Raw genomic sequence first — 20,505 nt, 5'->3', positions numbered from 1 at the left:
CTCAAAATGAGTACTGCGGGGCATTCGGATATCGCACCCGTAGGGAGCGGTAGTGGAAAAGAGCAGGACTTTCACTATAAATTCACTGTGCAAAAGGGATTTTTCCAGCAGAGTGAGGATGAGACGGATGATAAGGAGTTTGATTTTGTATGTTCTTTAATACCTCTCAAGTTTACACACAGCCTCCTCCTCAGTTTGGATATCCCAGCGAAAAAAAAGAATCCCGTATCAGAAAGAAGGGTTTCTGGGAGACGAGGAACAAAAGCTAATCATCTTTTTATTTGTTTGTTGGGAAATAGAAAACTTCGAATTTCGGACTGATCAATCGTACATATCCTACGGACTCTGATGAAGACAAAGAGAAGGGAACGCAATGGCAACGCTTTGAAAATTATGTCCACAGCCTCGAGGCTTCCAAGAAGGACGGCGAAAGCTACAAGGTGCTTTTCCTAGGTCGCCACGGTCAAGGGTGGCACAATGTTGCGGAAACAAAGTACGGGACTAAAGCTTGGGATGTACGTTTTCTTCTTCTTCTTCTTCTTTTTTCTCTGAGCTACGCTTGAGAAAATGTCGTGCTCGTTTGCTAAGATGGACAAAGTGCTACTGGTCCGCTCTCGACGGCGCAGACGGCATCACCTGGGCAGATGCGCATCTGACCCCCCTCGGCGAATCCCAGGCAAAAGCCGTGAACGAACTTTGGTCCGCTCAACTCGCAAAAGGGATTCCAGTACCAGAGACATATTATGTTTCTCCTTTGACACGTACGTTCTCCCCTTCGCCTTCTAGGAAACTTCGTAGTCTCGTTCGTCCCACTGTAATATTGTTCGTGTGCTAACGCACAAAAGGCACAATCCAAACAGCCACCCTCTCCTTCTCCTCTCTCCCCTTCCCTCCCACACACCCATACAAACCCCTCATCAAAGAACTCCTCCGCGAGGCCCTGGGCGTCCATACCTGCGACCGCCGTAGCACCCGCTCTGAAATCCAAGCTGCACACCCCGATCTCACTTTCGAACCGGGGTTCGCTGAGGAAGACGAGTTGTGGCTGGCTGACTACCGCGAACCGAGATCGGCCAGGAATTATCGACTTGCGATGTTGCTGGATGAGGTGTTTGAGGCGGATGCGGGTGTGGTGGTGTCGATGACGAGTCATTCGGGGGCGATTGGGAGTTTGTTGGTGGGGTTGGGACATCGGGTAAGTTTTCTTTTCCCTCCTTTCTTCGTTCTAGTCCCTGTTACACCTGATTGGAGGAGAAGAAGAAGAAGAAGAAGAAGAAGAAGAAGAAGAAGAAGAAGAAGAAGAAGAAGAAGAAGAAGAAGAAGAAGAAAAAGGGGGTTGGAGATGGGAAAGAAGGGAATGTATACTGATTGGACTCAGGAGTTTGCGCTTGAGACGGGGGGCGTGATACCCGTGTTTGTCAAAGGGGAGAGGGTACAAGGGAAACGACCGGTTCCGCCAAAGGAACCGAGTGATGCGCCGCCGTTATGTCCGGAGCCGCCTGTAGACATGTAAGTTCCATTTTTTGAGAAAGACAAAGAAGGTAGGCCAGGGAATCGAAAGTGGTATTATTATGAAAGCTATAGATCACACAATGTGAGAATGGGGAGTATAAATATATAAAAACGTTACCAAGTATATTTTACCAAGTTTATAGTTGAAATGGTCCGTTGACCAAAAAAAAGGGGGGGTATCTAGCGATAGCGAAAGTCCTATATGCAACCAAGTATGATTTGCGAAAAATAAGTGAAAAAAAATATGGGGGATATATGAGAAAAGAAGAAAAAAAAGTCTTTGAATGTGAAGAAAGACACCCCCCGCTAAGAACGTAAGCGGGTGAAAAAAAAGAAAGGAGAAAAAGAGGGGTAGGAGGAGGAAGAAGAAGAAGAGAAGAAAAAGGAGGGGGGAGGCATCAATCTTCACCACCACCGTAGTCACTCAAACCCAAGTCTCCCCAAGCCAACCCTACCCAGTCAACCCCCTCCTCCACTCCAAAACCCCAACCCTCTTCTCCTGCTCCTTGACCAAAACCAAGCCAAACCACGCCATAACATCCAGACCCAACCCGCTCTCTAGTGCCTTAATCCGCTGCATATTCCGCATACCCTGCTCATCATACCCCAAGCACTGGAGGGGCCAGCCACTCTTAATCATCTCGCGCTGCTGATACTTGTTATGGCGGAACGCATCATACGGCGAGGCGCCTAGGACAACGAAGAGCAGGGTGATGGCTAGGGACCAGAGGTCGGTAGCGTGCGAGGGCGGAGATGTGCAGGTTGAGGTGAGGAGTGAGGGATCGAGGTAGTCCCAAGTTCCTGCGCCGAGGGGCGAGGTGCTGGTGTCGATTGTGGTGTTGGGCAGGGTGAGGGTTGTAGATGAGAAATCCGAGTAAAGGGGTTTAGGGGTAGAGGAAGAAGGGGTGGTGGAGACGAGGATGTTGGAGGGTTTGATGTCGCCGTGGGTACAGTGTTTGTCTTGCATCCAGATGAGGCTGTCGATTAGGGCGATGGCGATTCGTGGGAAGATGGTGGTTAGTTTTTCGGCGCGGGCCGGTTCGTCGAGCGTGTTGAGGTGTTTTTGGAGCCAGCCTTCTAGGGTATCGTCCATTGCCCGGAGGAGGAGTGAGCCGCTACGTGTGTCGAGGCCATAGAATGAGACGATGTGGTGCTCAGCGTCCGGGAAGTGGGTTAGATAGGAGAGGATGCGGGCTTCGGCGCTGAGGACCTTTTTCGCGCTCGTCATGGCGGGGACCTTGACGGCGTAGAGAATGGGTGTAGGGGGTAGCTTCGTAAGACTTGCGCTCGAGTCTGCACCACGCACGGGGGTTAGGGGTGGTGTCATGTCAGGACTGCAGTGAGTTTGGGATGAGGTTTGGCTGGCCGGCTTAGGGAGACAAGGGGTTGCAAGATACACATCACTCCATGCGCCCTCGCCAATCTTCTTCTTTCGTCCTCGGTCATCTTTGCAAATCTCGTAGTCCCGAACGTTGTGCGGAAAGGTTATGAGTTCTGTGCTACCGGGCTGTGGCGTGCTCTCGAGGGAATCAAGTCGAGGACGGCCCCTCGACGACACAGAACTTCCGCGACGTAAGTCCGATAATGAACTCAGAAAATCAGACGAAGTGGAGTTACTCTTTGAGTGCGCCTTAATGTGAGGTGTGCCTGGAGGAGTAATGGCACCACTGTCGTGCAGCATCTTGATGTCCTGCGTACCCATGGTTGAAGAACGACGTTTGGTTGGCGATGCCGGTGGCGTTGACAGAGTGGGCGCCGCGGACCGTCCCGGCTCTTTCCCAGGAACAGCAAGATGGTATCCTTCTCTTACTACTTTGTCGGTGCGTACGTGAAGTTGTGGCAGCTGCCTAGTGTCTATCTCTGTCGTGGGCTGTAATGTGAATCTCAATTGTTCTTCCCTCGAGTCTGGTAAGGTAAATCGGGGAGGTTCTGCCATGATGGTTTCCCTGGGGATTTGTGACTTGACAGTGCTCACGTCTGACAAATTTCACTGTCCGGTTACAGTGTGCGGGTGTATCGTGTTAAAGTTTTTTGTTGAGTGCTGAAACACAATGCGAGCTTAGAGTTGCCCAATAGACCCCGAGAACCAATGCGAAACGGAGACGGGATTCTGGAAAGTCGAGGGAGGAAACCTGTAAAGCCGAAGGACCCCGGGTTTTGGCTTGTTTTATTGCGGTATGTCAGTCCCTGTGCCGGAATCGGAAGAAGCGACCTGACAAAGAAAGCGAGAAAATAAACAGTGATACAGGTAATGGTACAATAGATAAGGAGACGCCTCCGCTAATACACTTTGGCGCGTCCTACCAGATAGTAGGCGGAAGCATATTTTGCGGTTTCAGGAGAATCGCGGTACGCGCGGGCGTGGTGCAGCGGGAAAAATAAAGGGACGTGGTTTTGTATCAGAGAGGCGATAGAAAAAGGATCGGAGTTGCAAACGGTCTATAAGCAGAAATGGGCTGCGGGGGGCGGGTGAGACACCCATCGGGCCCGGAGACGTAGCCAGGGCGCAGGCAACCGCGCGCAACTCTAGCCCAAGTGTCAGTCGGGAATGTGATTCGCAGGGGGGGAGGAGACAGAGGTGCTTCTTCGAGGCGGATCGGGGCATTCCAGAGTCACACCTTATTCACCCGTCTTTCCCTCCCGGGTTATGGTCGCGACTAGCTGTTGGCTAGGGCGTGCAAATGAGGGCGCATCCTTGGCTTTGGGATCTCCAATCAGTCCCCAGGCCCGTAGGAACGTGCGCCGTTTGATTGGGCTACGGGACGTCTACCCATTGCAGAGACGTGTTGCTTCCTCATTGCGGTTTACTTGCCCTTGGGTGTTCCAACTCAGGCAATCCGCTTGGCAGCCTCTGAGAGTGTCGCCGAAAAACCTAGTTGTTGTGTGTGTCAAGTTGTTCGCTCGGCGATATTCCGGTATCTCTGTATGCCGACGTGCCTCTGTGACGTCGTCGCTGACTGCACAATTGTTTTAAAAAATCATGAGATCGTGGGGATCATGTGGAGCAGTTCTGAGTTATCGCTAGCTTGTCGTTGGCTCTGTCCGTCATGTATCGTTTGGCTGCCGTCTTGTCCGAGAGCAAGCATGTTTGCTAGTGACGTATTGGTTAGGAGATGTCTTTCTCTCGCAGCCCGATGATGGAGGTGCGTGTCGTCTCTCTGTCCTGGATAGTGGATAGTCAACCTGCATTGTGAGCCTGTCCATGCGCTGGCAATCATCGTCGTCATCACCAGCAGTATCATGATCAGATGGCAAGCAATGAGACTGAGGCGAATCGGCGTTTGTGCTTCCCTTGGCTCCTGCAGCGTCGATTGCATCGCATGTTTAGACTGGTAGATCTTTAAGAGCGCTCTTCGTTGTCTTTAGGCTTACCATGCTCAAGACAAGGTCTCAAATCAGTGTAGGCTTGAGTGCAAGAGCAAGTCACCGCGGACTTGGGAAGATCCATGGCGGAGTATGCGGGAGCTATCAACAAGTCACCCACGCGGACCTCGGCCGATCAACAAGTCAACGATACGCTGTGTGATATTCAGCCATTCCCCGCCTTCGCATTGGCACGGAGAATTAGTATGCACGAACCGAATGTTGACCGAGCAGAACTTGGTAATCGAGATGCGACAAGTTTATCTTGTTCTCGTTCATGATAGCCGCCGGCATGCACAATAAGTGGGGCTTGTACCAAACCTGCCATGGCTGCACTATCAACTATCAACGTCAAACCTCGAGATCATCTGGTTCACTCTATTGACAGGTCAAAGTCAATCGCCGGTCACCATGGCGGAACAGGGCAAGGCAGTACTGTCTATTTGAATGATTGATTTCTTCTCTGCGTAGGTCTATCTCTCCGTCTTTCCTACCTCCCCTCCTCAGCAGCAGCTCATTGCAGCGGAACATGTGCGCACACATGCTTGATATCAAAAAAACAAAAAGATCGAAACAAGGCTGATCCAGTTGACACGCCGTGTAGAAACAAAGGAAATTCCCAAATACCCATACGCAAGGAAAGTACAAAAACTGGCGCACGAGGAAAGGGGATGATTACGTATATGCCGGATGAATATACAGGTAACATTATCCTCCTCCATGCTTAGTCGCTCCCAAGAAGAGCGACATGGTGCAGCCCTGTCCAAGCGGATGCAGAGGTGTCCAAGATGAAAGTCGCCTTTAGTAGTGGCGAGGGTCTAGTCGTGCCATACGCACTCTTCAATGCGAACCCCAACTCGATTGATGATTACAATATATTCTTGTATGGATACTCGAGATATACACAAGGCGTAGAGATGGCCTAATATCTGTTTTGTTGATTTTGCTGTTGCTGTTGCTGAGCGGCCGAGGAGCGTTTGTACGAATCAATTATCTGGCCCACCTGCTCCTCGTGCTCGCTCTGGCGTCAATGTTCATATCCTGCCCCCCGTTGCCATGGGCTTGAGCTGTTAGCTTGCCGATACTGCTGGCCATTGCTGCCAGGTCGGTATGACGGTGCCGGACTGCGACTCTCATAAAAGGATGGAGGCGCAGACGGGTTGCTTCCGTCATTGCCTGCACTTCGTGGTGGTGCGGCAGCGTAGTGCTCGCCAAAGTTGCCCTCCTTGGAGGCCATTTGGCGCTGCTCCTCGGAGTAGTAGTCGTCGTCATCGTCGATACGGCTGCGAGATCCAGTGGGGTGGGTGCCCTTGCCCTCACCGCGAGCAGTTGCACCAAGAGCATCAAGCTCAGTGGTCAGCTGGGTCTGCGACTTGATGAAAGAACCACGGTCGTCGCGCATTGGCTGATAGCGGGTATCGGGATTCTTGGTGAACAGAGCAAATCCAGATGAGACGAGAAGCATGAGAAGGAGAATGAGCGCAAAGGCGGCGTTGATGACGAAGAAGATGACACCCATGACACCAGTGACGATGGTCTAGACATGTTAGTTTTGATCAAGACAAAAAGCACAAATGTAGCATGTGACTTACAGGCTGATTGAAGACCTCAGTAAACATCAATAAGAAAAAGGCACTGAGGAAGTTGACGGCAGCGATGGCAATGTTGAAACCGTTGGTCTTCTTGTCCATCCATGGGCGCATGACGGAGACAGCAATGAGGAGAACGGCCTCGATGATGACAATGGCAAAGCCCTGGACCTTGCTGCTGCCCTGAGCAAGACCGACAAACATGGCCTTGATAAACAGGTATGCAAGCCATGGGATGATGAACCAGTAGGCAGCGGCCTTGAATTGAACATAGAGGAAGCCCCACTTGTTGAGCGCCACAGGGTCCGAGTAGAGGATGTAGGCGGGGTTCTTGTGCATGGCAATAGAACGCTGGGCAATACGGACGACCTTGGAAGAAGCCCATGTAAGTATACCAAGCATGGTAAGCATAGAAAGAATGGCCAAAATGACCAAACCAACGGAATCACGGCGCGTCAGCTCCCAGAAGCTGAGGACCATCATTTGGGGGAAGCCAATGAGAACAACGCGGAAGAGGATACCCTTGAGGACAGTCTGCCAGCCGTTGCGGAAGTCAACAAACTTGTCACCCTTCATCTTACCAGCCTTGGCCAGACCCTCGCAGATGTACTTGAAGGCGACGACACCAATGACGGTCAAGAGGATGAAAATGACAAAGAAAGTGTAGCCGGTGAAGAAGATGTTGGTCGTCTCAATCCTGGCCTTGAAGCCAACACGCTCAACACCGTGGAGGACGATACGCTCTCCACCAGCCTGGGCCTCGGTGGCAGCAGCGTTACTACGCGCGATGAGACGACCGACAGCTCCGGTGGTGAACTCGATGGCACGTCTGACCCTCCTCTTCTTCTGGATCTCGACGGAAATGTACGACAGTTGCGAGAGGTAGGTGGTTGGTGTTCCACCGGTAGCGCGCTGGTACCATGTAGCCATTTTCTGGAGGAAGCTAACGCGGATGATACCCATGGTCCATTGGAAGTTTTGGGTCCAGGCAGAGACAATCGGAGGGAGGGGGACGCCGCACAGGCCGATAAAGGCCTGCGCCTGGAAGTAACCGAAGAGCGACATGGCGTTTGCAGCAACGTGGGCAGCCGTGTTGGAGTGACCAAGACCGGAGGTAATGGCAGATGCGATCAGACCGAAACTTGCTATAATGGCCGTGACCCAAGCGACCGCCTTTTGGTCGACCGAGTGTCCGTTTGACAGTTCTGCTTCTACACAGGCAAGCTGGACATGGGTTTCTTGATCCTTGATCTTTACTCGTACAACGGCGTCGAGATCAGGAATGGTGTATGCGATGCCTGAGGGAGGGTTAGAGAGGAGGATGCGACAAGTGCAAGCGCAAGGGCGGCTTACCTGGAATTGCGCTCATGATGTCCTGGCTGATGTCGATGTTGGACTTGATGGTCAAGGGCCCAGCGTTCATGGGGCACATGCCCTCGAGTTCCTCTTGGCCGCACGGGTCGAGCTTCTGGTTCATGGCCGAGAATCCGTAGACGAGCAGCTCGATGTCGGCCTCGATCTTGCCGGCAATGTTGGAGATACCCTCGATCTTGAAGCCCAAACTGCGGTTACCGGGAGTAAAGGCGACGTTGAAGAGGGTAGCTGAGAAGGACGAGTTTGCCATGCAAGGGTTGAGCGACTTTGATTCGATGAGGCGCTCAGCAGAGACGAGAGGCGCTGCGACGGCGGCGAGCCATAGCAGCGACTGGGAGAGGGAGAAGCGCATGGCGGGCGATGGTGTTGTGGGTGTTGTTCGTGTTGTTGTGTATTAAGGCGTGGTGAGGCAGAGAGCCTCAGGCGTAGGCGTGGGCGTACTCCTGACGAGTACTGCTAAAGTTGGTCGGCCAGACCAGCGGCGAGGGAAGCTCCTTCAGCGAACGTGGATCGGGGGAGCGAGTTGGGGGTTGACAGGGTGTGGGGTATGGGGGGGAGAGCGAGCGGCTGTCGAGAGCGACAAATGGGGGGTGGTGGTGGTGATGTCGAGAAAGATGGTGGTTGCGCGCTGGGCGACGGGGAAGGAAACAGGGCAGGAGCGAGGCGGCGGCGGCGGGCGGCGGGTCTTGGCTGGGGAGAAGGAGGCTAGCAGCTAGGATAATAGCAGGGAGCAAGAGGCCAAACGATGGGACAGGCAGCGATCAGCGGGCGTTTCCACTTGACGCGGCCCAGCTAAGTGAATGAGAGTGTGCAGTGTAGTGTGGTGTAATGTAGTTTGTCTGTGGGCGTCGCCGGCCGCACTCGAAGTGTTTTGAGAGTGCCTGAGCAGAGCGAGGGACGAGAGGAAGAGAGGGATCCCATGGGCCGTGGTCTATGCACCCAAGGCCGTCTCCTCTCTCAGGGGAGCGAGACGCAGACGGCGGTCCTCTCCCAGGTGGGCTGGTGGGCCAAAGGGAATACGCGCGGCTCCTGTGCGCGCCGGCGGTCCAGCCAGGCTGACTGCCCAGCCCCAAGCGCTCTCCTCGTAATGCTGTACGCAGCCATACTATACAACTCGTGGGTGTGGGTGTTTAGCATGTATCGCGTCTACTTTCTTGGGTGGCAGGTATGTACCGTCTTGGTTAGCATGTACGTATTCACTATTGAAATGCACGCCTGCTAAACCCAAGGCCGCAAAGGCTATTCCCTGCTGCAAGCCATCGTCGCGTGCCCTTCCCTCGTTGCCCCTGGTGTCTCACGTCTGCTAAAAACAGGCGCTGGTAATTTCTCCTTTGCGACCATCTGCAACACGCCGACAGGGCCACGGCTGGCAGGGGGGGCGCGGCGACAGGAGCGACAGACACGACGGCTTCTTTGCTTCGCCACACTCGCACGCAGGAACAATTTCGGGCGGCCAATTACCGCAGCGCCTCTAGACCGCTTGGGCCGCTGACTGAAGCACCCGTCCCAGCCCTTCGTATCTTGTCGGGAACACGGCTGCCATGATGCTGACATAGTTTGACCACTCTATCGTCACAACAACCACAACCTCCAAGCCATCACTCACAGAACTGCAACACGGACACACGGCACCAGCACCGCCTGTCGCCCGTCACTGCTGCTGCTGCTGCCACATTAGCTTGCGGCAGAACATGTCAACGTTATGCCATCCGGCATTCTGCGGCACGACAAGTCTGGTCAATGACCCCATCCGTGCATTCGGCACCAACGGATGACTGCTCCCAAACCTCGCCTGGCGCCAAGGGCCCCGTCCTCGTCAGCCAATCACGCGCCGCCTACACATGCTCGCCCTCGACTAGCCTGGCCCATGAGCCGTTGACCTGTACTCTTTGTACACCATCGTGGCCGTCATTCAATATTGCTGCGCCTTCTCTAGTACCGTTTTTTCCGCTTCCCTCCTCATGCGCCAATGACACCTGTGGCAAGAGCGGCATCACCGTCCCTCCCCCCATCTCACCACCATCCAAGTGCCAATCAACGACGCTTCTACCACACACACGACCCCCATCGCCCGCCGTCACCCAACGCGCGTTCAAACAAAGTCCATGTCTACTTCCTTACTTACATATCCACTTGTAGTGTGCCTGCCAACCTTGACGGCAATCTGAAACACGGGATCAGCAATTGCGCAAATCTCAAGAGTAAGTACCCGCTCACTAGCCAGCGATGCCTTTGCCCTCCAGCCTCATCCAGCTCCCTATTTTCCTCCCTTGGCTGACCCTGGAGATCGTCATCTTTCCACCCTGTGGCTGTCAGAGCCCCACCGATCGCCTGCGAACGCGTAACCATGCCCGATTACCACGTACCTACCAAAATTCCCTGACAAAATGACTACATTCCGCAGCCTGCCTCTTTACAAACTGCCCATGTTTGCCTCATTAGTCTTCAAAGTGGGTCCATTTGCCCTGAAAAGCGTAAACAGCCCTGTCCTGGTCTCTCAACGGCTTCCGCATGAGTTGTGACGTATTCCGCCACTCTAAAACGAACCGTCGCCTACACCTACTATGCTGGTAAACCCATGTTGCCCACCATACCCTGACATGCTCGCTGTTCATCTCTAGTATCTACTAGTCACTCTACACACTCGTCGCCGAGGAAATTGTGTCAGTCCAGTCTCTTGGACACCGATGTCGCATTATTCAAGTTTGAAGTTTGGAAACAGAAGCATTCGTCGTGCGCACATACTCACACTAACTGACAAGACCATCACAAACTTTCTCATGCTTGCCTTCTTCATCTACACCTGCCTCTCTTGATCTCTCTTCTGCCCCCTTTTGCCCTGACTCCAAGTTTCCTACTTGACCTCGTGCTGGTCTACTTGGATCTCTCATCTCACTCTCCAATCTCTAATCAACGTGCATCTCTCATTCTTGTGATATTCTGCAAAAATAAAGTGCAGCTAGCAGTACGAAACGATGTATTGACCGTCTCTCCATTTCCCGCAGCGGTGTGGGTGTTTGCTCCCAAGGAAGGTGCAAAAGGGTCGTACCTGCCCTTCACTTCACCTCTCGCTCTGACCGACACAAACAAACAGACAAGAAGAAAAAACGACCCACATCACCTTCTCTCCCACCTATGACTGACTCTGCATGTATCGTGATGAAATCTTTGCCTGGATTCTTCCGCTCCTCCAATCGCATCCACAATGTCGTGTAGCACTTCTCCTAAGCCTCTCTCAGGCACGCGCCAAGACGAACAAGTCAACCTCTCCGCCCTGCTCAAGGCCAAGCTACAAGGCATACCATCCTTCCATACCCCCTCTCTCACACTGTCCGATGTCCTTTGTCCAACAGTCCGAGCTTTGCACATCCCTAACATACCGCCTGACATTCAACTTCCGTTCTTCCTCCGCAACCGACATGTCATCGATCAATATGGCGGAAAGCCGGTAAAGGACGAGGCAAAGCAGACTATGGACATAACCCGGGCCATCTGGTTTTGGAGACTGGATGAAGCACGACAGTTTCAGCGCTTCCATGACACCATGAGGTGGAATACTGCCATGTTCATTGCACTACTCACCCTTGACGATTTGCAGACCCACTCCGGTCATTCCAAGAGCATGGATATGAGTAAGGATATGACCAAGAAAGGTCATCACGATACAACTGCCCCTCAGTCTAAAAACATCCGCATCAACAATGCAGCTCACCGCTTCATGAAACAGTATCTTGCTGCTGTCCTAGAGCATCACAACACGCCCACGCTCTTCGATGCCCGTGAAATCTTCATCGTAACCTGGAAGAATAGCGCCTTGGACCTGTACACTGGCTTCCGTGGCGCACAGAAGAAGTTATTGAAGAACCTTATGAAGAAGCTGACCAAGGATTGGGGAAAGGAACTCGATATTGCAGAGAGTAATATGGAAAAGGAAGAATATCGCATCAGGGTGGCCAAGTTCGCGGGGAGCCTGGTTCCGAGGAGAAGGGAATATGATATCCCTACTGGCACAATACCAAAGCAAGAAGAGAGTGGGTATATCTACGGGACTGATAGTCCACCTTGCATACCCCGCAAGAGCCGAGAGGTTGAGAGGAATGAACTGCTTGACGCTCTTCGTGTCCCGATTACACCACAAACCAAGGAGAAGACAAGGGATCAGAGGAGTGAGAACGACGGGCTCGAGGAGGATGTGAACATGGTCACAGAATTGAGGAATGCGATTGATGCTTTACAGATGATGAGACCGCAGGATATGCTCCCGGTACTGATGCATTTGTTTCCTGCCCCGGGGGTGGGACAAGCGGATACTTAGAGAGCGCACGACTCATGGGGAGCTTATATCTCGGACGATAAATCACGATTTCAGCTCGGAAATTCAGAATCCGTACTATGATTAGTTTTGTTGGAGGATCTGGGGTCTGGGCTCGACGCAGTAGGCCTTTTCCCCTAGTATACTCTGCCCCACACGGCCTTTCATCAACTAATCATCCAACACTGAGGAGCTGAACATATCCTGGCCTATCTTGCTACTAGATATAATCCTCAATCATGTTTTCTCCATTCCTACAATCTGAGTTCTCCACATGCCACTGGTCTAAATCGTTTTAGTGCTGACACGCCCAGCCTTATGAGACGACCTTTTGATATGGATATGGTATGTTCTGCATCGTAAGCATCCTCGACAACAAACGTCCTGCACAGTAAGCAGTCTCCAACATCGACTACTGCCACCAGTACATTGGCGAACAACTAATCTAAAAGACTCCAACACTATACAGCAGCAACAATAGCTTCGCATACAAGCAAGCGGTAGCGTACCAGAGAACGCGGCATAGGGTGAGTAATCCAAATACCCAGCAACCCATCTTGCAGTCTGAACGACATGAGCAAGCAACACAAACAGCAATCCACCCATCCTTACTTACTGCCAAAACCCAGTCTCAAAGACTGTTTAAAAAATTCTCCCATGCCATAGGCCCGACTCGCGTTCGGCCATGTTGTACGTGTGTTGCTGCTGTCTGGCCAGGTAAAAGCCCCCCCCCACTCCAAATGACGTCATTATACACGGAGTTACAAGTTACCACCCCCCAACGTTTCCTCCATTCCTTGCTCCGCATGCAAGCGAGAAAAATCCCGCGCCTGGCACATGTTTTCCCAGCCCTATCGGCTCTTTCCGTGGGGGATCTAACTCGATATACGGCATGGCGGATTTGCCGAGATCTACCGAGGCATTATTTTTTTTGGGAGGAGGGGGATTCACCATGGTCATCGTGATGATTATGTTTTTTTTTCAGATTGACATGCACTACTCCTATTACTGTCCCATTGCAGTATTTTTTTCCCACTCGGTAGAAAGCTAAGCTTTTTTTTGGGGGGGGGGGAAGGGGGGGAGTAGTAATATAGACTTATAGCATACAAGTTTAGCTGCAAAAAAAAAGAGGAGTTTTAGTGGCTTACCAAGCGTGTGAGCTGAGAGAATGTAAATCTATAGATTTTTGATTACTTGTTTGCGCTCCATGTTAGCTGAAGAAACCAGCTCCCTTGCAACTTGCTCCGTCTACGCCATGCATTTAGCCCCCCCCCTTAGCGCGCGGCCGATGCATGAAGAAAGTTGGTCTAGGAGGGGCAGCCTCCGAGCGGCTTATGTACATCTCTTTTTTGCGGGCTAAGATATCGCCGGGGTTCTAGAATGCGGGATAATGCTTGTTTTACTACGTTCTTTTTCTCGGAAAGTAGGACCCCTGCGCGTGATGGTGCTGGTGGTTGTATTATTCATGAGCGACGTCATGCAGACTAGGTTGATCGCGAAAGTTTTTTTTGCAGTAACGCTGGTGTGTTTTTGGAGTTTACTGGCTTAAGAGAGGCGGGCCGAGATGTGGGGGGGGGGGGAGGGAGGGATGGGTAACTGCTTTTCGGGGTTGGTAATGTTGGTGTAAGAATGAGTGGGTTTTTTTGGCTTCTTGAATTTAGTATAAGACTAAGAGGTGTTCGCTGTTTCTGGACTTCTCTCTCATTATCCAAACCCAGTTTTTGTGTGCTTTTACGAGATTCGAATCTGAAGCGATTGAACAATTCCTTTTTTTTAAAATTCTTTTTCAGAGTTCGAACTTTGATATAACAGACAAAACACCAAGATGCCGACATTCACAGTATTCAAGGGCTCCAAGGAGGGCAAGATTGTCAAGGGCCAAACCACCAAGCCCGATCTCCAAGACGACCAAGTCCTCATCAAAGTGACCGCCTCCGGCCTCTGCGGCACAGACGAGCACTACAAGCACGCCGACATGGCCCTCGGCCACGAAGGCGTCGGCGTAGTCGAAGACATCGGCCCCAACGTCAAAGTCCTCAAGAAAGGCGACCGCGTCGGCTGGGGCTACGAGCACAACTCGTGCGGGCACTGCGAAAAGTGTCTCACCGGCCGCGAAACCTACTGCCCAGAGCGCCAAATGTACGGCTTCGCGAACCTCGACCAAGGCAGCTTCGCCTCGCACGCCGTCTGGTGCGAAGCCTTCCTCTTCAAGGTGCCCGACGAACTCACAGACGCCGAAGCCGCTCCCCTCATGTGCGGCGGCACCACCGTCTTCAACGCCCTGCACGCCTACAACGTGCGCCCGACCCAACGCGTCGGCGTCATGGGCATCGGCGGCCTCGGCCACCTCGCCATCCAGTACGCGTCAAAAATGGGCTGCGACGTCGTCGTCTTCTCGGGCTCCGACTCCAAAAAGGACGAAGCCATGCGTCTCGGTGCCAAAGAATTCGTGGCCATGAAGGGCGCCACTGAGCTTTCTGTCTCCCGCAAAGTCGACGTCTTGCTCGTTACCGCATCCGTTACCCCGGATTGGAAGCTCTTGATTCCGGTGCTGAATACGAATGCGACCATTTTCCCCTTGACCGTGTCCGATGGTGACTTTACGTTTCCGCAGATGCCGCTGATTGCGAATGGGATTACGGTTCAGGGAAGTGTGGTTGCGGCGCGCCAGGTGCATAGGGAGATGCTGGCTTTCTCGGCGCTGCATGGCATTAAGCCGATTAATATGGAGTTTCCCATGACTGAGGAGGGAATTGAGGAGGCGATGAAGGTGCTTAGGGAGGGCGGCATGCGGTATAGGGGTGTGCTTATTCCCCAGTAGATAGGGTTGTGGGATGACTTTTCTAGGGGCTGAGTGAGGTTATGATGATAGATGTTACGAATTTCATTTGTTTCGTTTTGAGATAGAAATGGAGAGATACTTGGATGCATTGTTGAGTGCGTAGTTTCAGTGGATTTGTTTTGAATTGAGTACGTGCTTCCACCCCATTATTATGTATGGTAGAGTTTCGGGGTGCTATGCCGAGCTAGGTATGGTGTTGTATCGCCCTAGCATTACTAACCTTCTTTGCTCAGTCGAATCTGTTTAGACTTTACTACGAGTTGTTATAGATCTACAATCCTAGAAGATGATTGTATCATTAGTTGGACTGTTGTCTAGATAGGGTAGTAGCTGGGTTATCGATACTAGTAATAAAGGGAAGCGGTAGGCTACTGCGCCTCTGCATGAGCCGCATCTGCCCCGCCTCATACTCGCTAGAGTCAGCTGCCATAGTACTCTTCTTGTCCTGTTAGGCTGCCGCACTGAGCCTCTCTCATCTCCTTCCCACCGCACCCGCTTATCACGCATCCACATCAATTGATGCGTCTTCTCAAATACGACGAACATGGTGAGCTCGGCATTGTCCGCTTCGAGGATAGCGCACTGCCGCCCTATGCGATACTTTCACACACGTGGGGAACTGATGCGGAGGAGGTGACCTTCGCAGATGTCATAACAGGCGACGGCAAGACCAAGCTTGGATACGAGAAGATACGTTTCTGTGGACAACAGGCACAGCGGGATAACTTAAGATACTTCTGGGTCGACACGTGCTGCATCGATAAGACAGATAAGGCTGAGCTGTCCCACGCTATCCGATCTATGTTTCGCTGGTATCAGAATACATCAAGATGCTATGTGTATCTACCGGATGTATCGACAGGGACATGGAAGTCTGGTGATATGTCTAATTGGGAATCTGCTTTTAGGTCAAGCCGATGGTTCACGCGTGGTTGGACACTTCAGGAGCTTCTTGCTCCAAGCATTGTCGAGTTCTTCTCTCAGGAAGGGACGTTACTCGGTGACAAGATATCTCTTAAATTTTTGATCAGCAAAATCACTGGCATTCCATGCGAAGTATTTGACGCAGCTGCTCTTTCCCAGTTCAGCATCGACGAGCGGCTGCGCTGGAAAGGCGACAGAGAGACTAAGCGCGAAGAAGATGCATGGTACTCTTTGTCGGGCATCCTTGATGTCGAGATAGCCCCAGCGTACAGCGAAGGGGCGGCAAGCGCATTCAAGCGTCTAATGGACGAGGTCCATAGAGTAGAGAGATGCATCCAAGACATACGCGGTACGGATCCCCGTGACGACAAGAAGCGCATCGAGGACACCAAAGGCGGACTGCTAGCGGATTCCTATCGCTGGGTTCTTGACAACGCCATTTTCCAGCAATGGCAACAGGACCTCCACGGCGGACTGCTGTGGATAAAAGGTGATCCTGGCAAGGGAAAGACAATGCTACTCTGTGGAATTATAGACGAGCTGCACAGCTCACTATCTAAGACAACACTCCTAGCATATTTTTTCTGTCAAGCTACCGACTCGCGTATCAATAGCGCGACAGCAGTACTGCGAGGGCTATTATACATGCTTATTAAGCAGCAGCCGTCGCTTGTATCGCATATCCGTAAGAAGCATGATGACGCTGGAAAAGCCTTGTTTGAGGATGCGAACGCCTGGGTGGCGTTGACAGAGGTCTTTACGGACGTACTACGAGACCCAGAATTGCGCAATATCTACCTAGTCATTGACGCATTAGACGAATGCGTTACTGACTTACCAAAGCTGCTTGACTTTATTGCAAAGCAGTCGTCTACGTCTACGTCTACGTCTTCTACCTGCAACAAGTGGATAGTGTCCAGTCGTAACTGGCCAGACATCGAAGAACAACTGGGGAAGACAGAGCGCAATGTACCACTAAGTCTTGAGCTGAATGCTGACTCTGTGTCCGCAGCTGTTGGTATCTTTATCCAGCACAAAGTGTTTCACTTAGCACAACAAAAGAAATACGACGAAAAAACCAGAGACGCAGTACTCGAGCGCTTGATATCGAATGCAAACGACACCTTCTTATGGGTAGCACTAGTCTGTCAAGACCTTCAAACTACTGCGAGACGAAACGTGCTTAAGAAGCTAGGCTTGTTCCCACCAGGACTAGACGCACTATATAAGCGGATGATGCAGCGGATTAGCGTTTCAGATGACGCCACACTTTGTAAGCAGGTGCTGGCTTTGATTGGACTGGTGTATCGGCCAATTGCGCTGCAGGAACTGGTAGTCCTGGCTGAACAGCTCGAAGGTATAGACGATGAAATAGAGCTGCGGGAGATTATCAGCCTCTGTGGATCATTCCTTACTTTGCGACAAGACGCAGTCTATTTTGTGCATCAGTCTGCCAAAGATTTTCTTTTTGCAGAAGCGTTTGATGAAGTCTTTCCTGATGGGACTGAAGACGCTCACCAGATCATCTTCTCAAGGTCGCTTGCCAATCTGTCCAGGACGTTACAGAGGGACATGTATAACCTTAAAGTACCGGGGGTTCCTATCGAGAATGCTGATCCGCCTGATCACGATCCACTAGCTGCATCACGCTACCCGTGCGTCTACTGGATTGATCATTTGTACGAATCGAAACCTAAGTTTCACGGGAAAAGTGTCAACGACCTGCAATTTGTAGGTGTGGTTGACAGGTTCATAAAAGAGAAGTATCTCTATTGGCTAGAAGGGCTTAGCTTGTGCAAGGGTATAGGGAAAAGCGTGGTTTCGATGGCAAAATTATATTCTCTGGTCCAGGTATGACACGCATAGACAACATGCCTGTGTAATTTACTTGAATTTACGTAGATGCTAACTATACTAGGAGATGAAGGGCATAGATGAGCTAACTAAGCTTGTCTACGACGCACGACGATTCTTGATGTATCACAAAGGCGCAATTGAGAGCTATCCTTTACAAGTATACGCATCTGCGCTGTTGTTCAGTCCGACAGGGAGCACAATAAGAAACATCTTCTATCACGAGAAGCCGAAGGGAGTGACCATTGAGCCAGCAATAAGCACTGGGTGGAGTGCGTGCCTGCAGACGCTCGAGGGTCATACCAGTATTGTCACCTCTATAGCCTTCTCGCACGACTCGACTAAGCTAGCATCGGCTTCAGACGATAAAACCGTCAGAATCTGGGACATGAGCACCGGCACGTGTCTGCAGGCTTTTACAGGCCACAACGAAACTGTCACTTCTATATCTTTCTCGCATGACTCAACCAAGCTAGTGTCAGCATCAAAAGACAAGACCATCAAGCTATGGGATATAAGCAGCGGTACATTCTCAGAGATTTCCACAGGCCATAGTGAGGCTATCACCTCTGTAGCCTTCTCACATGACTCAAATCAGCTATTGTCGGGGTCAGAGGACTATACTGTCAAGCTATTAGACATAAGCACCAGCGCATGCCGACATAGTTTTGAAGGCCACAGTGCTGCTGTTATGTCTGTAGTGTTCTTACACAACTCTACTAAGCTAGCTTCAGCATCAACTGACAAGACAATCAGGCTTTGGGATATAAGCAGTGGCATGTGCCTACGGACGTTCACGGGCCATGATGCTTGTGTGAAATCTATAGTCATCTCGCATGACTCGACGAAGCTAGCGTCAGCATCGAACGACAAGACCATCAAGCTATGGGATATAGGCAGCGGCATGTGCCTACAGACGCTCATAGGCCATAGTAAACACGTTAGGTCTGTGGTCTTCTCGCATGACTCAACTAAGTTGGCGTCGGCATCTTTCGACCTTACTGTTAAGCTGTGGGATGCGAGCAGTGGCGTGTGTCTGCAGACGTTTAAAGGTCATATGTTTCATGTTACGTCAGTTGTCTTTTCGCACGATACGAGTCAGCTGGCGTCAGCATCAAACGACAAGACTATCAAGCTATGGGACATCAGTAGCGCATGTATGCAGACGTCTGCGGACCACAGCCGCTCTATCAACTCTATATCCTTCGTCCACGATTCGACCAGGCTAGTATCAGCATCGCACGATAATACTGTCAAGCTCTGGGATGCAGGCTGCGGGGTGTGTTTGCAGACGTTTGAAGGGCACAGCGATAGTGTTACCTCTGTCGCCTTCTCACACGACTTAACACAGCTAGCGTCAGCTTCAAATGACTATACTATCAAGATGTGGGATGTAAGCAGCGGTACGTGCCTACAAACACTCACAGGTCATAGTAGTCTTGTCCAATCTGTAGCCTTCCCACACGATTCGACTAAGCTAGTAGCATCAGCATCAAGTGATAAGACTGTCAAGCTGTGGGATACGACCACTGGCACCTGCTTGCAGACGTTTACCGGCCACAAAAAGCAGGTCATTTTTGTGGGTTTCGTGGAAAACTCAACGAAGCTGGGATCAATATCAGACGACATGACCGTCAAGTTCTGGGATGTGAGAAGCGGCGCGTGCCTGTCGACGGTGGACCTCGGCTGGCGCAGTTACGACCTAGCCTTCAACCCCACTGACTCACCTCTCTATACCAAGACCGGTCCTGTTGTCCTTCATGGCGACGCTAGTCCAAGATTCCTAGTTACGGCGGAACATGGGCGCTCCTTAAATATAGACATAAGAGTTAGCCCAGATAAGACGTGGATTCAGCATCATGGCAAGAATATCCTGTGGATACCATCAGAGTATCGGCCGTCACGTTCTGCGAAGTGCGGGAACAGGGTTGGCGTGGGCACTGGGCCTGGCAAGATATGGTTCTGTAGTGTTGACTTTTGACGCAGTAGCATTCGTGGATTCGAGACGACGAAGAAAAAAGCGTTCACTTCTTCGTTCATGTCTTCGCTTTGCTACTACGTGTCTGATATAGCCATGTTAGCTCGCTGCGTTGGGCATTGAGTGTTTTGAAGGTCATGGTTGTTTTTGTATCGTGCTAACTGCAAAAGTGGGGGGGTTAAAAGTCGAGCTTTCCTTTGTGGTTTCTTGCTCAGCACAATGGGCCCAACCAAGCTACTGGTGTATCCCAAAATTCTGGAACGCTTTCCTATTGTCATCTTGAACACTCAGGCCTCGCTCTCAATGCTCTGAAGAAGGGGACATGAAATACCGTCACCGCCAGTAGCGTATCCATGCACGCCGAACACTAAACGCGCGTCAGCACTTTGGCTTTCACATGCTGTAACTCAGCAACCATGGCTTCTATTGACAATGGGGTTGCAGGTTTATAATCGCAAGAACCGAGGAGTGAGGACAGTATTAGCGGAATTCGCGAGGGCATGGGCTGTTAATCGAGTAACTTTATTGCGACGATGGACGCGCGTGACACGTCTAGGAACGTGCACTGGTTGGCATTTGTCGCACATTAGTAGCAGGGTAAGTACGGCGATACCTTGTCGCTCCACGAGCCGACGTTCACGGGCTACCAGGCTCTTAGATACCATGTCTTACGTAAAGAGCAATACTTGCATCATCATAGCTCGGGTAGTACTACACATGTAACTGACGGGGAAAAACAGTATTACAAATCGCTGGA

At 51.4% G+C, this 20,505-nt stretch overlaps 8 protein-coding genes across 8 annotated transcripts; 6 read left to right on the top strand and 2 right to left on the bottom strand.

The window, feature by feature from the left end:
* Positions 1 to 6: 6 nt before the first annotated feature.
* On the top strand, positions 7 to 1,513 carry COCVIDRAFT_33004 (hypothetical protein; the record flags this gene model as incomplete). The annotated part of the gene is made up of 5 exons (XM_014706663.1): positions 7 to 147; positions 300 to 515; positions 599 to 761; positions 846 to 1,195; positions 1,379 to 1,513. 5 exons carry the CDS (start codon positions 7 to 9, stop codon positions 1,511 to 1,513), a joined length of 1,005 nt encoding a protein of 334 aa, XP_014562149.1.
* A 450-nt stretch (positions 1,514 to 1,963) lies between these two features.
* COCVIDRAFT_84669 (hypothetical protein) lies at positions 1,964 to 3,214 on the bottom strand (the record flags this gene model as incomplete). The annotated part of the gene is made up of 1 exon (XM_014706662.1): positions 1,964 to 3,214. The coding sequence occupies one exon, from the start codon at positions 3,212 to 3,214 to the stop codon at positions 1,964 to 1,966; it is 1,251 nt and encodes a 416-aa protein (XP_014562148.1).
* Positions 3,215 to 5,902: 2,688 nt separating this feature from the next.
* On the bottom strand, positions 5,903 to 8,190 carry COCVIDRAFT_84860 (hypothetical protein; the record flags this gene model as incomplete). The annotated part of the gene is made up of 3 exons (XM_014706661.1): positions 5,903 to 6,412; positions 6,468 to 7,762; positions 7,818 to 8,190. The coding sequence occupies 3 exons, from the start codon at positions 8,188 to 8,190 to the stop codon at positions 5,903 to 5,905; spliced, it is 2,178 nt and encodes a 725-aa protein (XP_014562147.1).
* A 567-nt stretch (positions 8,191 to 8,757) lies between these two features.
* Positions 8,758 to 9,613, top strand: COCVIDRAFT_33001 (hypothetical protein; the record flags this gene model as incomplete). Its single annotated transcript, XM_014706660.1, has 3 exons — positions 8,758 to 8,954; positions 9,212 to 9,354; positions 9,447 to 9,613. 3 exons carry the CDS (start codon positions 8,758 to 8,760, stop codon positions 9,611 to 9,613), a joined length of 507 nt encoding a protein of 168 aa, XP_014562146.1.
* Positions 9,614 to 10,064: 451 nt separating this feature from the next.
* COCVIDRAFT_84631 (hypothetical protein) lies at positions 10,065 to 10,229 on the top strand (the record flags this gene model as incomplete). The annotated part of the gene is made up of 1 exon (XM_014706659.1): positions 10,065 to 10,229. One exon carries the CDS (start codon positions 10,065 to 10,067, stop codon positions 10,227 to 10,229), a length of 165 nt encoding a protein of 54 aa, XP_014562145.1.
* An 814-nt stretch (positions 10,230 to 11,043) lies between these two features.
* On the top strand, positions 11,044 to 12,153 carry COCVIDRAFT_21987 (hypothetical protein; the record flags this gene model as incomplete). Its single annotated transcript, XM_014706573.1, has 1 exon — positions 11,044 to 12,153. One exon carries the CDS (start codon positions 11,044 to 11,046, stop codon positions 12,151 to 12,153), a length of 1,110 nt encoding a protein of 369 aa, XP_014562059.1.
* Positions 12,154 to 13,975: 1,822 nt separating this feature from the next.
* On the top strand, positions 13,976 to 14,971 carry COCVIDRAFT_84811 (hypothetical protein; the record flags this gene model as incomplete). Its single annotated transcript, XM_014706658.1, has 1 exon — positions 13,976 to 14,971. One exon carries the CDS (start codon positions 13,976 to 13,978, stop codon positions 14,969 to 14,971), a length of 996 nt encoding a protein of 331 aa, XP_014562144.1.
* Positions 14,972 to 15,511: 540 nt separating this feature from the next.
* On the top strand, positions 15,512 to 19,751 carry COCVIDRAFT_84634 (hypothetical protein; the record flags this gene model as incomplete). Its single annotated transcript, XM_014706657.1, has 2 exons — positions 15,512 to 17,767; positions 17,835 to 19,751. The coding sequence occupies 2 exons, from the start codon at positions 15,512 to 15,514 to the stop codon at positions 19,749 to 19,751; spliced, it is 4,173 nt and encodes a 1,390-aa protein (XP_014562143.1).
* Between the last annotated feature and the right edge of the window lie 754 nt (positions 19,752 to 20,505).

Source organism: Bipolaris victoriae (genome assembly GCF_000527765.1).
Source record: "Bipolaris victoriae FI3 unplaced genomic scaffold scaffold_2, whole genome shotgun sequence".
In the NCBI taxonomy this organism is placed as follows: Eukaryota; Fungi; Ascomycota; class Dothideomycetes; order Pleosporales; family Pleosporaceae; genus Bipolaris; species Bipolaris victoriae.
The sequence above is the reverse complement of the archived record's forward strand: the minus strand, read 5'-3'. Positions and strand labels throughout refer to the sequence as shown.